The 14,915-nt window shown below is 36.6% G+C and overlaps 7 protein-coding genes and 1 non-coding gene across 8 annotated transcripts; 5 read left to right on the top strand and 3 right to left on the bottom strand.

Annotated features, from left to right (window-relative positions):
* Positions 1-2: 2 nt before the first annotated feature.
* Positions 3-997, bottom strand: RHIMIDRAFT_31702 (putative hydroxyacyl glutathione hydrolase). The gene is made up of 5 exons (XM_023615087.1): positions 930-997; positions 843-880; positions 714-792; positions 415-660; positions 3-363 (listed from the first exon to the last, which is right to left on the bottom strand). The coding sequence occupies exons 1-5, from the start codon at positions 962-964 to the stop codon at positions 12-14; spliced, it is 750 nt and encodes a 249-aa protein (XP_023464280.1). The 5' UTR covers positions 965-997; the 3' UTR covers positions 3-11.
* A 588-nt stretch (positions 998-1,585) lies between these two features.
* RHIMIDRAFT_31696 (fatty aldehyde dehydrogenase-like protein) lies at positions 1,586-3,906 on the top strand. Its single transcript, XM_023615086.1, has 10 exons — positions 1,586-1,898; positions 1,956-2,131; positions 2,185-2,316; positions 2,369-2,425; positions 2,484-2,713; positions 2,760-2,841; positions 2,889-3,247; positions 3,302-3,357; positions 3,414-3,473; positions 3,531-3,906. The coding sequence occupies exons 1-10, from the start codon at positions 1,820-1,822 to the stop codon at positions 3,821-3,823; spliced, it is 1,524 nt and encodes a 507-aa protein (XP_023464279.1). The 5' UTR covers positions 1,586-1,819; the 3' UTR covers positions 3,824-3,906.
* Positions 3,907-4,444: 538 nt separating this feature from the next.
* On the top strand, positions 4,445-5,434 carry RHIMIDRAFT_204939 (Ureohydrolase; the record flags this gene model as incomplete). The annotated part of the gene is made up of 2 exons (XM_023606795.1): positions 4,445-4,849; positions 4,901-5,434. The coding sequence occupies 2 exons, from the start codon at positions 4,445-4,447 to the stop codon at positions 5,432-5,434; spliced, it is 939 nt and encodes a 312-aa protein (XP_023464278.1).
* A 979-nt stretch (positions 5,435-6,413) lies between these two features.
* RHIMIDRAFT_t49 lies at positions 6,414-6,487 on the top strand. The gene has a single exon. It is a non-coding gene; the product is annotated as a tRNA-Arg (tRNA).
* Positions 6,488-8,534: 2,047 nt separating this feature from the next.
* Positions 8,535-10,059, top strand: RHIMIDRAFT_245083 (glycoside hydrolase/deacetylase; the record flags this gene model as incomplete). Its single annotated transcript, XM_023610147.1, has 5 exons — positions 8,535-8,880; positions 8,935-9,065; positions 9,127-9,215; positions 9,269-9,783; positions 9,842-10,059. The coding sequence occupies 5 exons, from the start codon at positions 8,535-8,537 to the stop codon at positions 10,057-10,059; spliced, it is 1,299 nt and encodes a 432-aa protein (XP_023464277.1).
* RHIMIDRAFT_259218 (nucleotide-binding domain-containing protein) lies at positions 9,784-11,672 on the bottom strand. Its single transcript, XM_023611388.1, has 7 exons — positions 11,428-11,672; positions 11,331-11,378; positions 11,126-11,277; positions 11,007-11,073; positions 10,701-10,949; positions 10,401-10,640; positions 9,784-10,348 (listed from the first exon to the last, which is right to left on the bottom strand). Exons 1-7 carry the CDS (start codon positions 11,576-11,578, stop codon positions 10,206-10,208), a joined length of 1,050 nt encoding a protein of 349 aa, XP_023464276.1. The 5' UTR covers positions 11,579-11,672; the 3' UTR covers positions 9,784-10,205.
* A 1,082-nt stretch (positions 11,673-12,754) lies between these two features.
* Positions 12,755-14,296, top strand: RHIMIDRAFT_205206 (DEAD-domain-containing protein; the record flags this gene model as incomplete). The annotated part of the gene is made up of 2 exons (XM_023606811.1): positions 12,755-12,982; positions 13,040-14,296. 2 exons carry the CDS (start codon positions 12,755-12,757, stop codon positions 14,294-14,296), a joined length of 1,485 nt encoding a protein of 494 aa, XP_023464275.1.
* Positions 14,297-14,367: 71 nt separating this feature from the next.
* Positions 14,368-14,753, bottom strand: RHIMIDRAFT_31630 (uncharacterized protein). The gene has a single exon (XM_023615049.1). The coding sequence runs from the start codon at positions 14,694-14,696 to the stop codon at positions 14,439-14,441; it is 258 nt and encodes an 85-aa protein (XP_023464274.1). The 5' UTR covers positions 14,697-14,753; the 3' UTR covers positions 14,368-14,438.
* Positions 14,754-14,915: the final 162 nt, after the last annotated feature.

The raw sequence follows: 14,915 nt of genomic DNA, 5'->3' as shown, positions 1-14,915 counted from the left end.
GTCCGTGTTTTTTATTTAAAGTTATCCTTCATCTTTCGAAGTTTTCCGAGCAATTCGATGGTAGATGAACATGAAGGGTCAATAAGATGGCCGATGGACTCAACACGCAGGAAAGGATTTGTCAGTTTTTCATTACTCAATGTTGAAGGAGTCGTGCATTTGTTTTCTTGAGCCCATTTGATCTTATCTTTAATGTCTTGATTATCGGGTTCAACATGGGCTGCAAACTTTAGGTTGGCAAGTGTGTATTCGTGACCAAAATAGACGTGAGTGTCCGCAGGTAATTTCAAGAGCTCACTGAACGCGTTCCACATGTCTGAGGGTGAGCCTTCAAAGAACCGACCACATCCTGAGGAAAATAAGCTATCATGATATTTGAGATATAGTCTTTTTGAGCCAAATTTTGATTATTACCAGTCTCCTGTGAATACAGCATGGTCATTATCCTCTTGGGCAAAGTAGCAAATATGGTCCATGGTATGTCCTGCAGTAGCCAAAGCACGGATTTGGATATTGCCGAGTTGAATCGTTTCGTTGGCTTTGACAACATGTGTCACGCCCTTGACTTGATCTGAGCCTCCATAACAGGGGACATTTAGCTTGGATAAAAATTTGGTGTTGCCACCCGCATGGTCCCAATGGTGATGTGTTGTAAGGATCCTGTGAAAGGAGTATGAGTTTGAAAAGCAAAGTATGATATAACCCTTATTTACATGGATAATTGGTAATCCGGATAAGTGGATTCAAGTGCTTTGAACACGTTATCTGGTTCAACAGGATCAATGGCAGCAGCTTTTTGATCGTGTTACTATTATTTATGAATGAAGCTTCATAGTACATACCTTTTTTTGACGTTTGGTCTAATAAAAGATATGCATAACTATTGAAAATATGAATAAAAAGACATAATAAGTACAATATAATCTTACTTGTCTTGAAGGCAAGGAACTGGTTTAACAATCATCTTTTTCAAGGTTGAACGAGCCAAAGAAGAAAGCATAAATAAGAAAAGAAAAGAAAGGAAAAAAAAAAAAAAAAAGAAAAAAAAAAAAAAAAAGAAAAAAAGAAAAAAAAATCATTGCATAAGCAACACTTTCTGACAATCAAAAGGAAAAATAAAAATCCCTTGCGTGGGGCGTGCTTTGCATTTGCTTAAAGAAGCTCAAAAGACAGAAAAGAGAGATGACGCGTTTATTTTAAATACGCCACTGTTATATTTTTATACTTTTTTTTTCCTTACATGTCAACTTCATTCTGGGATGCACCTCTTTTATCACCTTTACTTGTGCACATGTCCAACTCATTAAAAAGATCTCGTTCGACTGAATCATTAGAAACAGCCTTTAAACGATCTAAGCCTTTTGAGCCTGAATCAACGTAACAAAGTTGGAAAAAGAGTATATATGTATAAAGTATTAACTGGAAGTAACATCCAAGATAGGGAAACCAATAGAGAAATATACCCAGTTATCAAAAAGATCACTATATCCACCAAGACACCCCCTTCTAGTTATGAAAATGTCAATCGAGTCTTACACTCTATTCATGTTGAAAGATTTGGTAATCCAGAAGAAAGGGAACGTTGGTGGGAGCAAGAAGGCAAGGATATAGAAATGGAAGAAGTGAATGATTATTATACAACAAACAACTCGATCCTAAGACAAGCATTTTTAGAAAGAAGACATCAAGACGCATAATTTTCTTAATTTGGACAAAAACCTATTACATATTGTGTGTGTTTAAAAGACTGCATTTGCCTATAAAAAGTCCCCTTGTTTTATTATTATTATTTTTTCTTTTTTTTAAATTATCCTTCATTATGTCAAAGATACTCAACTATTCAAGCTTCGATACGATTCAAGATTCAGTTGATCATGTCAGACAGATCTTCTTTACTGGTAAAAAAAACAATATCATACTTTGCCAATAAACTTCTTTATCCATTATATATAAAGGCAAATCTAGAGAAATGTGGTTTCGAAAGATGCAACTTGAAAGGCTTTATTCATTAGTCAAAGAAAATGAAGAAAGATTTTATAAAGCTTTGAAACAGGATTTGAATAAACCTAGACTCGAAGCATTCACGGGGGATATTGCACCCGTCCTGGATGAATGTCTTTATTTTCTTGAAGTAAACTTGTTGAATTGACTTCATTAGTGTTATCTAACGATGAATGTCTATAGAATTTGGATACGTTAGTGAAGGATAAAACAATGAAGCCCAGGAGCTTAATAAATAAATCCGAAAAAGTCATTACTCGTCGTGATCCACTTGGTGTTGTTCTTATCATAGGATGTTGGAACTATCCAGTTCAGGTAGATTAATGAAAATGTTCAATTGACCATAATAATAATATCATTGCTCTAGCTTTCTCTGGTTCCTTTAGCTGGTGCTATTGCCGCTGGTAACTGTGTTATCCTCAAGGTATACAAAGGGAACACAGTAAATAAGCAGTAATATTGATCCCTTCTATTTTAATTAGCCCTCTGAGGTAGCGCCTCATACGGCTGCACTCATCACTGAGCTATTCCCCAAATACTTGGACTCAAGCTGTTATCGTATTGTTAATGGTGGTGTTGAAGAGTCCACTGAATTATTGAAGAATCCTTTCAATCATATCTTTTATACCGGAAATAGCATGGTTGGTAAAATCGTTATGGAAGCTGCTTCTAAGCACTTGACTCCTGTAACACTTGAATTGGGTGGCAAATCGTAAGTACAGAAATGCGCCCAAGAGCAATAAACCAACATTTAATAGACCCGCTATCGTACTGGAAGACGCTAGCATTCAATTGACAGCAAATCGAATCGCCTTTGGAAAGTTTTATAATGCAGGACAGGTAAATTAATAAACTACATAAAAGCAATTACTTGACATGAAGTGTAGATCTGTATTGGCGTTGACTATGTATTGATCCATAAAAGCCGCTTAAATGACTTTACTGAAGCCTTCAAGAAAACAGTTCATGAATGGTATGGTCCTAATCCTAAGGAATCTAATAATTATGCTCGCATTGTTGCTGATAGACATGTTGATCGTCTTCAAGCTATCTTGGATAACCGTAAAAGTGGTCAGATCGCTCTAGGTGGTCAAATTGATAAAAAAGACCGCTATGTGGCTCCTACTCTGGTTACAAATGTTCGATTTGATGACCCTTCTTTAATGAGCGAAGAAATATTCGGGCCTATTTTACCCGTGCTTACCTTCAATACCTTGGAAGAGGCTATTGCCCTTGTAAACAGAAAGTGAGTAGCTTATAGTAAAAAGAGAGTTCTATGCTAATCATATATATGGCATAGGGACCCACCACTTGCATTATATGTATTTACTCAAAAGAAGAAACTGGCTGAACAAGGTAAGAATAAAAATTTGCCCTCTTTCCCTCAATCTGAAACTAATCCAAAACTATAGTTTTGAGAAACACACGTTCTGGCGGTGTCTGTGTTAATGACTGTTTGGTGCATCAAGCAGGTACGTCCCTTGATTAAATGCATGATGACATCAAGGTCTAACCTTAAGGTCTAATAGAGTATAGCCTTCCCTTTGGAGGAGTAGGTACATCTGGTATGGGCAGTTACCATGGGGAAAAGAGCTTCAACACCTTCACACATGAGCGTGGCATGATAATAAAGAAGCAAAACAAGGAAAGGACTGTCAGTATGCGCTATCCACCTTATACTGATCGCAAATTTAAGATAATCAGCCTCGTACTGGTGAAGCATCCTTGGCTTGTATGGCTAACGGCTTATCGTACTCCTCTTAAATTAATAACTTTTATCCTCGTCTTGCTCAGCGTTGTAGCAAAAATGAAGCGAGCTTGATTTTATGAATAATTTTGTACCTTTTGAGATAAAAATAAATAGGCTTATTACCTTTATTAAGCGTAGCAAATGATATGCTCGATAACCTCAGTGTTCTTTCTCACTCTCTCTCTGCGCGTGTGCGCACCATATCTGGAATTGCGCTGACAGTACACTTTTTCCGGAAAAAGTGTATTATGTATTCAAATGACTGTGCCCCGATGACCAACCGACATCATTATCATCATCCATTGTCAAGTATAATACGTTTAGGTACCACCTATCTTCTTTCAGGCAGAAGGTGTATATGTAAGGACATATAGTTCATCCACATGATGAATTTACCATTGAAATAGTACTGTCTATTAGCATATATTCTGTCGTAATACCTTGAACTATATACACGTTAACTTTAAGGTACAATTTAATTAGCTCATCGCCTTTGGTCTCCCTTTTTTAATCCAGATGCTCCAATGAGTATCAAAATTTCCCTTTATGACATTTAAGGAAAAGAAATAAAGTTGAGTGACTGGTCGTTTATTTTCTCACGCCCTGATTGGTCTAAATTTTTTATCTTTATTTTATAAAAGCACGCAGCGTTCTTTTATCTTCTCATTCTTTTTAGGTTTAAAAAAAAATAGAATGTCTGCTGTTGAATACAAGTTCTTGAAGGAAAAATCAGTTTCTGTTATCGGTGTCCCTTTCAATGGAGGCCAACCACGCACTGGTGTTGAAGATGGTCCTATTCGTTTAGTTGAATTTGGCTTACTTAATCAGTTACAAGAAATGGGCTGGAAAGTATCCTATGAATCAAACGAAGACATTCACTCCTTGCGTCCCCAAGAAGATCCTGATGTCCTCAACTTGAAGCAACCCAAATATGTCTCTGCTGTAACTGAACACGTATCCAAGCAAATCTACCAAAGCGCAAAGGATGGTAAATTCGTTTTAACCCTGGGCGGTGATCACTCAGTTGCTTTGGGTACTGTCTCTGGTGTATTCAGCGCTCATCCTAATGCTTGTCTTATCTGGGTTGATGCTCATGCTGTAAGTTATATTTGGCGTGTGAAATTTATATATGGTACTAACGATATTTAGGATATCAATACTCCTGAAACCACCGATTCAGGCAACATTCACGGATGTCCCGTCAGCTTCCTGGCTGGTATTGCCAATGATCACCCTAACTTTAGATGGGTTAAGCCCTTGCTCAAGACAAACCGCCTTTCTTACATTGGTTTACGTGACGTTGATGATGGCGAAAAGAGAATTATTCGTGAACACAATATTCAAGCCTTTTCTATGCACCATGTTGACAAATATGGTATTGGAAAAGTAGTTGAAATGGCTCTTGATCACATCAATCCCAACAGAGATCTTCCTATCCACCTCTCATTTGATGTTGATGCCTTGGACCCTACTGTTGCTCCTAGCACTGGTACTCCTGTTCGTGGTGGATTGACCTTCCGTGAAGGTCATTATATTTGTGAAGCATTAGCTGAAACTGGATTATTGGTTGCAGCTGATATAATGGAAGTTAATCCATCCTTAGCAGACCCTGAAGCAGTTTTCCAAACAGTGCAAATCGGTTGTTCACTCTCAAGATGTTGCTTAGGTGAAACTCTTTTATAAACTAAAACTTATTTATTTATTTTCCTTCATAAACCTGCACTAAATCTCATAGAACACCCCTCTCTTTAAAATAAATATTTATACTTTTCTCACACTGGATAACACAAATGACATCAAACGGGAGGAATGACTCTAAAAGGAAACTCGTGATTCGCTAGGTCGTGTGAACATTTAAAGTTTAAGGAACACCAACCATGATTGACATTTGTCACTGATCAGATTAGATATCCATAGGCGGGACGTATCGGTTTAATTGCATACATTGATTTCCGAAAAATACAGCTGCGCCCTTTGTAAGAGTAGATGTCATTACATCCGAGGCACCAAGTATGGCATCTTGAAAATATCTCCTAGGTCTTATAATAAATATTCATTTTACACTGAGAAAGATCTTTGTAAATAGACTATTTACAGTAGACTAGTTGTTGTCTACAACTAAACTGACACCATTTAACAAACATAAAAGATGTAACATCAAGCAATACTAAAAGGACAAAAAATACAGTAAAACTAGTATTTTTATACAATATTATACCCGTTCTGGAATAAACGGATTCTTAGTTTTATGACTGGGACATCTGATTCTAATGATATGTACTTGTTTTGTTAATGTAATGACAATTACCTTAGTTTTAATACACATGAATTTATGCTTGGTTACGACATTAGCATTAAAATTTCAACTTAATTGTATTAAAGATTAACTTATAGAACATTTAATTTCTTTTCGGCAATGCTAAACATTAGCAACTTGGCATTTCACATAGCATCAAGAGAAGTAACAAAGATACTCGCTGAAATGTACATTTAGATTCTTTAACAATTGCAAATGTGTGTATTTGAAAAGAAAAGAAAACAAAGCAAACTTCCGTTTTAGCTGCCAACGACAAGTGATAAAATATGGTCACATGAAAAGCACGTGAAAGTCACGTGAAATTATGACAATACATAATTTTTTATGTTCAACAGAAAATGTGAAGCCCGATTGGCCAAATTGGATACGGCGTCCGCCTTCTAAGCGGAAGATTGCGGGTTCGACCCCCGCATTGGGTACTTCTTTTTTGATATTTTTCCCGGTTAAATATTTATCCATCTTTACCTTTCATTTTCAGGTATACCTTTCAACTTGTAAAATGAACAAGCAATCACACTACTGTAACCAAGAAAGTGATATTGTCGGTCTTATGAAAACTTTTGTTTTGTTTGAAAAGGTTGGGATCATAAACAATGAAATGATATAAATATCTTCATCTGTAGTAGTCAAAAAAAAAGTATTCAATTCATATTTTTATCTTATTGTTCAACTAAACAGGCAAGCTTTTGTTATAAAAGTTCCCTATCTCTTCTTTTTATCTTTTACTTTACTTTATACGATATAGTTTGATCAATTTTAAAAGATCTGATGGTTACTTCAAGCACCTAAACTTATAAAATCTCAAGAAAACTCTCTATATTAACAACAACCCTTACAGCTGAAGAGGAGAATAACAATAGTATAAATAACCTTTGGTTGTTCTTTCTGTTCACTTTACTTCTTACTTCACTTTATTTTATATTTATATTTATATTTTTATCAATAAACCTTATTCTGTGCCTAAATCAAGCCTCTGATACTACCATCTCAAGTAAATACAAGTCCCTTGAAACAGTTAGAATGTTGCTGTATCCCTACAGGTTTATCACAAGAAGCTATTATCTTACAATCTTATCCGTTCTTACAAGAAGATCTGGTAATCAAATAGCGACATACTACCAACATGTACAGCCAACACTTTTTCAATTAAATAAACTAACCCAAGCTTTAAGCCAAACTGTACACAAAACCAAAATTTACAACGTCGTGTAAATTCAATTTGACAATTTGACTAAAGTCGATTAATCTATCTGCGCCGCTTTGGTAAGCTTGAGCTTACAAATAGGCTGTCAACAAAAAAGAATGTAATGTACTCCTTTACATCTTTCTAATATTTCTATCATTCCTCTTATTTTCTTACACTCTTGTGATATATACAATAAAAGTTCTTGACTCTATATAATTCTTTATTATTCGCAATGACCTTATACATCATGTATCTTACCATTTAAAAGATATTCTACATTCGCTTTTAACTTGCCCCTTCCAAATACATTATACACACAGTCCTATTAAATGTTATTATATAATGGTTGACAATACCCTCTGTAAGAGGCATATTTTACATATAGATTCAGTTAATTCATTAAAACTTGATGAGAAATGTCATTGCGACTGTACATTATACGTGCTACTTCTTCAAAGCTTATGTAAATGCTATATCTAGTATTATTCTAGAAAGAAGGTAGAAGATTACTTGATGATACAAACTAATATTATCTGTTTGTATCTTGAATAATCTTGTTGGTATGCTCTTTATATAGTAGCAGACCAAATGTAGATCATTGCCTTTATTTCTACTTTGTAAAGTTGATACTGAAAAATAAACTTTTGCCTTAAAAACTTGAATAGAAGCAATACAATCACTAGAGTGAGAAAGAAAGAAAGAAAAAAAAAAAAAAAAAAAAAAAAAAAAAAAAAAAAAAAACAGCCATCTTTCTGGATAATGCTCATTTTAATAAAAATAATAATATACTTTTTTTTGTTAACCAGAAGCGTTATCTGTAACCACTAGAGCTGTTTTATATCTATCCGTTTTTAAGAAAAAATATAGCTATTGTTATGATAAAGCTTAATCACAAGGAAGAATTACAAGAACTCTACAGAAAAAAAATCGAGGCGAAGGTAATTAGAATTTGATCTGCATGGTTTTTTTCTACTTTGATTTTGACTTGAGCTCGTATTTTTTTATTATTCAAAGAATGCATCCCTAAAAAGTATTTAAAGAGACAATAGCTTTGGCCATTTTGTTCTTTTTTTTTTTCTGTCATTTTTTGTTTACCTTTCATTTTATCTTTTATTTCGATGAAGCGTTCCCGAATAATAGGTAAATAAGTTGCCTTTGGTAATCAAGCGTTCATTCACATCTTTATCCCTCTAGCTACCCTCACAGTTATCCCTTTTTTTGCCGCTCATACACTGGCACAATATAACGCTGATCAAGATGCAGCGACGTTGACTTTTGCAATGACTAGGCACTTTACTGTTACAATTCCCGAAGGTGGAGCAAAACCAACGGATTTAACTTCACTCATCCATGAGGACTATGCTAGAAATAATGATGTATACAAGACAGCTTTCCCTTATGACCCTCAAGATGAATACTACGGTCCAATAGACGAAATGCCCTATGATGAATATGATCCAGTTGAAGATCAGAGTGATTTCGACCCCTATGATGGGTATGGTAACGATGATTTATACGATGATGTTGATGATCCCAACGACTACTATGGTAATGATAACCGTAAGGAGCCTCAAGAAAAGTCTCCTGCTGATGATGCCAAGACTAAAGTTCCTCTTACTCCAAAAGGTAGAGTTCAAAACTAACTGAAAAAAAAGCGTTGCTAATCAAATGTTTTAAAAGTTGGTTATTCCACTATCGCTCCTGTAACTAAGAGTGCTACCGCTTCTGCTAGTGCTTCTGGTAGCATATCTAAATCTTTTTCTGGTCAAACGATTTCCTGTAAAACCGATGGACAGATTGCATTGACTTATGTAAGTTTCTTTTTTTTTTTTCGGGAATTTATGCAATATTCATTGATTTCCGCATTCATAGAGTGAAGGTCCAAGTGATGTGACGGGAAAGATAGCTCGTCAGTTGAGCAGCGTTGATGCAAGAGCAAGCTTTTTTATTAATGCTACTTGGTAAGAATGTCAAGCATATATTTCCGAAAGCACAAGGTTGACTTTTCCCTTAGGTTAACTCTTCCACAATACGCAAGTGTTACTGAAAACTTGTACAAAGCTGGCCATTTCATTGGAATGACTTACCGCGTCAAGAACGATAACTCCGAGGCATTGACAGATGCAGAGCTTCGACATGATATTATTAAAAATGCCCAGACCATCCAGAACATCATCGGTGTAGCTCCTAAATATGTCCGACTTCACTATACAAAAGTAAGAGATGTTCGTACCGAGAAAATGTTGGAAAACCTGGGATTTGTAACAGTTGGGTACAACTTGGATAGTCAAGACTATGTGCAAGGTGTCGAATCTGGTTCGGAATTCGTTAAAGGTGTATACACAAAGACTTTTGAAGAATTTAAGGAGAAATATGGCTCTAAAGGTTCTTTCATATCTATTCATTATGATGGACCTCTTTCCAACTCTGTGGAGGCAATCGGAGATATAGTTTCCACAATTGAACAAGGAGGTTATACGATGGTCAGATTGGATGGATGCTTGAATGATCCAAAGCCTTATAAAAAAAGTAATATATAATCAAGAAGCACGAATGAACTTTTATTAATACTGTTTTTATTTTATAGATGCAGATGGACGTGAATACACTTATGACAAGTTTTCATACAAGCAGCCTAATTATCATCAAGGACAGCAGCTTGTAGCAACAGAGCCCTTGGCAACAATTGGCGGAGAAGAAAGTAATCAGCAGATTGAATTTATGGAAAATATGGCAGATATGAACAAGGCTTCTCTCTTCAGCACCTTGCTTGCTGCAGCTTTCTTGATTACTTACTTTTTCTAATACAGATGTATGCAAAGACGTTGCTTTGTTTACTTTTGTCAATATAACAAAACTACAGATAACATTTTAGATCGTAAAAAACTCGTTTAGACAAATTCATAGATTTTAGAATAAAAACTTTTTCTCCCCTTCTTCATCAAATTAGTCTAAAGTTTGGCATTGTGTATCTTGGACAGCCCTCTTTCCATCATTTCAACTGTATGCTCAGCAGATCCCCAGCTTGATTGATAGCCAAACCCTCCATGTCCGTATGCATGGGTGACAAGCACCTTGCGTCCGCTCTCTGTTCCTAAATGTGACAGTGAGTAGATTAAACAAAATATGTATTGTCAGATGCTTACTATAAATTTCATTTTCAAATCGTGGTCCTCCCTCTCTTGTTGGCCTTAGGCCAACGCTATATCTTACAATTTCTAAATCACCAGCTGTAGATAGTTCAGGACATAGCCTTTTGGTTCTTTCTAGTATGTCTTGGTTCGTGTCTGTATCAGAAAATGGGTTGAAGTCATTCTTATTAGCAGTGCCACCTAAAACAACAGTTCCATCTGATCGTGGAATAATATACGTAATGCCATGTGATCCTATCGATAAAGTAAGTAAGTATTAAAAGTGGAGATTTATGATGACGTGTGAGCATATACCAATATACGTGAGTGTTCTTTTGATGTGAGGTGCTCTGGCTACGATCGTTTGTCCACGAGTTGGATAAAGCGCCTTATCTTGGATACCAGCTATATATTTAGACCCTAAACCGGTACAGTTGATTACTACATCTACATCTTGATGAAGGACTTCTCGTAAATCATTAATAGCTCTTTTTTCAATAACGCCACCTAGTCCTTTAAAATTGTTTTCTAGCCATTTCAGATATATAGGTGAATTGACAAGAACTAGAGTAGCACAGCATGAATGTTGATACACACAAGTATTACAAAATTGTTTGTTACCTGTTGTATAAGTATGTCCTATCTTTGCATTTTCTGGTAGCTCGTCTTTCTCTCTTAAAAATTTAAACTAGAAAGGTCAACGATGATTAAAGGAGAAGATAAGAGAGATAGAGCCTTACATTTTTAACCAAATCCTTGAACCATGGGTTAGTGAATTCAGGATTGATATCCTGATAATAGTCATAGCTTGGTACAACCATGATTCCTGTATTAGATTTGCTTTCTTGTTCAGCAATTCTAAGAAATTCTCGATAGCTAACTGCATCCAGTTCTTATAATTTTGTTAAATAATTGCCATATAATATAAGGTAATCGTTTATTTACTTTGTAGCAGCGGATTGTCATTGGGTGCCATTGTCCTCCAGTGCGCACCTTGATATTCATTGTTTGTACAACTGTTTGCGTTTGTCTAAGGACTTACCTGCATATGGAGAAGTGTATTCAATAGCCATGTCACCAGGTGTATATTTAGCAATGATTTTTACGTTTTTCCATCCTCTTTTTTTTAAAGTAAGGGCAGTGGTAAGTCCAATGACACCAGCGCCAATAACAACGATCTTTGTCTGTTCCATAAGGGAAAGTAGCGAAGAAAAAGAGAGAAAGAAATGATCAAAATCTCTGCGGAGCAAAATTATCAAATCAGTAATTCCCAGGCTTTGTATACATATCTCGTAATAATCTAATAGTGAATATCTTGTTGATATATATATATATATATATATACTCTTGAGTATAATGTTTGGTTCTTACAAGCAAATCTATATCGACTGATATATATAGTCGTTTCCACATAATCTTTGCACATGTATGCTTGTATACATAGGTATTAAAGTGTATCAGGTTTCTTTATATCAATAAAGTAAAGGCATACTTTGTTTATTACAAAGTTTTACCTTTAATTTTCTGATAAAATGCTCGGGACATCTGTTTAAAGTTCAAACTAGACTAAAAACCTTTTATTTCTTTTTTCTTAACATGAGTAATTGGGATTCAAGTCAACTAGAAAAACAATTTGGTAATTTGAATTTTGTAATTAAAAATTGTGGCGATGAATGCGATGCTTGTCATTAGATAATCTCACCGTGAATGGTGACACTAATAAATGGAGCAATGTGGCTAGTCAAAGGTAATATTGAATCATTAGCGTAATACTTGACTAATATAAATTATATGTGTATTTTTCAAACAGAACACAAAACAACTGGCAACGAGGTACTTACCAGCAAAGTCATTCTACTAGAGGACGCGGTGGTCAATATTCATCGAATGACAGCCGAGGAAGATCTCGAGGTAGAGGCGGATGTGAACAAAGCTATCGTAGTAGGGATCAAAGAGGTGGCTATCAACAGCAGCAAGCGCCGCAATGGAAACAAGAGCAGAGCCGTAGTCAGAGAAATGATTGGCGGCAGCAGAACACCTGGGGACAGCAAAGACAACAGGAAAATCAAAGTGGAGGCAGTGAAGCATGGAGTAACTTTTCTAGTCAAAGCTGGAACACTCAGAGCAATGCTAGTCAAAATTGGAACACTCAGAGCGGCTCTAGCCAAGACTGGAACGGCAATAAATCATCCGTAAATCCAGTTAATACAGCTGCCACTTCATCAAGCAATTCTTGGAGTCAAAAGCTGACTGAAATTACAGCCTCCTGGAACAAAACCGAGCCAAAACAAGCTACTGAAGAGAAGATATCTTGGGAAGAAAAGCCTACATCATCCTCTGATGGCTGGGGAGGAATGACCTTAGAAAGCATGGGCTGGGCTGAGTCCAATAAGAGGCCCAAGGACGTAAAACAGCCTGGCAAGGGTATTTGGAAAGATGGTGTCCATGAGCTTGGTGATAAAGACGAAGAAGTAGAACGTAAGCTATTTGGCACAGTAGATGATAACCAAGTTCAGCACACCGGAATCAATTTCGAAAAGTATGACGATATTCCTGTTGAAACCACTGGTTCTAATGTTCCTGAAGGAATCATTGAGGTAACTAACAAATGCACTATTTCATTCTTCTCAAACTAGCCTTGCTGGATTTCACAGTTTACACATCCTCCACTTGATAAGCTCCTGATTGATAACATCCGCTTGGCTCGCTATACCGTGCCTACACCTGTGCAAAAGCATTCCATTCCTATTGTCGCTGCTGGCCGTGATCTCATGGCCTCTGCTCAAACAGGTTCTGGAAAAACTGCCGGCTTTCTCTTCCCTATCCTGTCTTCCATGTTTCTACACGGTCCTCTTTCTGAACCAGATAATTCAGAAGTGAAACAAGGCTATCGAAGTTATAGAAAAGCATATCCACAAGCACTTATTTTAGCTCCTACAAGAGAACTGGCTAGTCAAATATATACTGAAGCCAAAAAGTTCTGCTACAGATCCTACGTACGTCCTTGTGTGGCCTATGGCGGCGCCGATATTCAGCAGCAGCTTCGTTTAATTGACAGAGGGTGTCATCTGTTGGTTGCTACACCTGGACGATTGGCTGACATCCTAGAACGTCGTCGCCTTTCATTTCAAAATATTCAATATCTGGTGTTGGATGAAGCCGATCGTATGCTTGATATGGGTTTCGAGCCACAAATCCGTCGTATTGTTGAAAGAGAAGATATGCCACCTCCTGGTAAACGACAAACCCTGCTCTTTTCTGCAACATTCCCTGAAAATATACAGGTAATGGCACGCGATTTTCTAAAGGACAGTGTATTCCTAAAGGTAGGTGTCGTGGGAGCAACTACAGAAAATATTACACAAACAGTCGTGCTCTTAACAGACGAAGAAAAACGGTCTCGACTGCTGCAAGTATTGAAAGAGCACAACAGAAATAAGACAGAATTGACCCTGGTCTTTACTGAAACGAAGCGCATGGCTGATACCGTCTACGAGTTCCTTTTAGATAACCAGTATGCAGCCACGGTTATTCACGGCGATCGTGTTCAAAGTGAACGTGAGGCGGCATTAGAGTCCTTTAGGACTGGAAGAACACCCATCATGGTTGCAACGGCTGTTGCTGCTCGAGGTCTGGATATTCCTAATGTGATGCATGTAATATCCTTTGACTTACCAAATAACATTGATGATTACGTTCATCGTATCGGTCGTACAGGGCGTGCTGGGAACACAGGACATGCCACGTCTTTTTTTACACGCCAAAACCGTTTCCTTGCAGGTCATTTGATCAAGTTACTCGAAGGTGCAAATCAGGAAGTTCCCAGCTGGTTAGAGGACATGCGTGTGGATGAATCTGACATGTATTCAAACAGGTCACAAGAGAACGCTAATACAAGACGTAAATGGTAGATGTCTTTCTTTTTTTAATAGCAATGCTTCTTTAAAGTTGATAATTAAAGTTTACGAAAAAACCGAATTTTTTTATTTAAAAAAGTTGATGAATGCAATGAAAATAGTAAAAGAAAAAAGTAAAATGCGAGGGTAACATGCATTACTCGATACGAGATAGCATACGGTGGAGTCTACGATGAACTCTTTCAAGCTCATCTGAAACTTGAGCAAGACCGTCTTCTTCATAATGACCAGCATCAAAGGCACCTTGATTGTATTGTGAATCAATGGCACGAAGTCTGTCTTGAAGTTTCTCAACATCATCAGCGGTATAGCTTCTACAAGCAAGTCTATTAGACTCCCTTGCGATTTCAATTAATTCATGATGAACGTTCTCCAGATTTTTGACCATAGGCATCTTGGTGGTTAGATTAAAGAAATAAGAAAAAAAGCCTAAAATAAGCGTTGTATTTATACTTTTTTTTTTGACGTCTCATGATTTAAGGAAAGGGATGGGAAAATTTATGCAACCAGTAATTAGATTAAAACGTATGACTTTTTGACTGTATGGAACCATCTAGCATATCTTTAGGGAAATCTATTCATGTGTGTTTACTGTCATCTATTCAGAAGAAGG

This window comes from Rhizopus microsporus (genome assembly GCF_002708625.1).
Source record: "Rhizopus microsporus ATCC 52813 unplaced genomic scaffold scaffold_13, whole genome shotgun sequence".
Lineage (NCBI taxonomy): Eukaryota > Fungi > Mucoromycota > Mucoromycetes > Mucorales > Rhizopodaceae > Rhizopus > Rhizopus microsporus.
This window is presented reverse-complemented; position numbering and strand designations above follow the sequence as displayed.

What these genes read in the sequence shown, in the direction of transcription:
- RHIMIDRAFT_31702 (XM_023615087.1), bottom strand. Translation starts at nt 964, where the DNA reads ATGATTGTTAAACCAGTTCCTTGCCTTCAAGACAA. An exon ending in AGACCAAACGTCAAAAAAAG is followed by an intron (nt 793 to 842) that starts GTATGTACTATG and finishes ACGATCAAAAAG; the next exon opens with CTGCTGCCATTGATCCTGTT. An exon ending in GCTGTATTCACAGGAGACTG is followed by an intron (nt 364 to 414) that starts GTAATAATCAAA and finishes ATATCATGATAG; the next exon opens with CTTATTTTCCTCAGGATGTG.
- RHIMIDRAFT_31630 (XM_023615049.1), bottom strand. Translation starts at nt 14,696, where the DNA reads ATGCCTATGGTCAAAAATCTGGAGAACGTTCATCATGAATTAATTGAA.
- RHIMIDRAFT_259218 (XM_023611388.1), bottom strand. Translation starts at nt 11,578, where the DNA reads ATGGAACAGACAAAGATCGTTGTTATTGGCGCTGGTGTCATTGGACTT. An exon ending in TGACAATCCGCTGCTACAAA is followed by an intron (nt 11,278 to 11,330) that starts GTAAATAAACGA and finishes CAAAATTATAAG; the next exon opens with AACTGGATGCAGTTAGCTAT. An exon ending in ATTTGAAAATGAAATTTATA is followed by an intron (nt 10,349 to 10,400) that starts GTAAGCATCTGA and finishes TGTCACATTTAG; the next exon opens with GAACAGAGAGCGGACGCAAG.
- RHIMIDRAFT_31696 (XM_023615086.1), top strand. Translation starts at nt 1,820, where the DNA reads ATGTCAAAGATACTCAACTATTCAAGCTTCGATACGATTCAAGATTCA. An exon ending in CTTGAATTGGGTGGCAAATC is followed by an intron (nt 2,714 to 2,759) that starts GTAAGTACAGAA and finishes AACATTTAATAG; the next exon opens with ACCCGCTATCGTACTGGAAG. An exon ending in GAAGAAACTGGCTGAACAAG is followed by an intron (nt 3,358 to 3,413) that starts GTAAGAATAAAA and finishes CCAAAACTATAG; the next exon opens with TTTTGAGAAACACACGTTCT.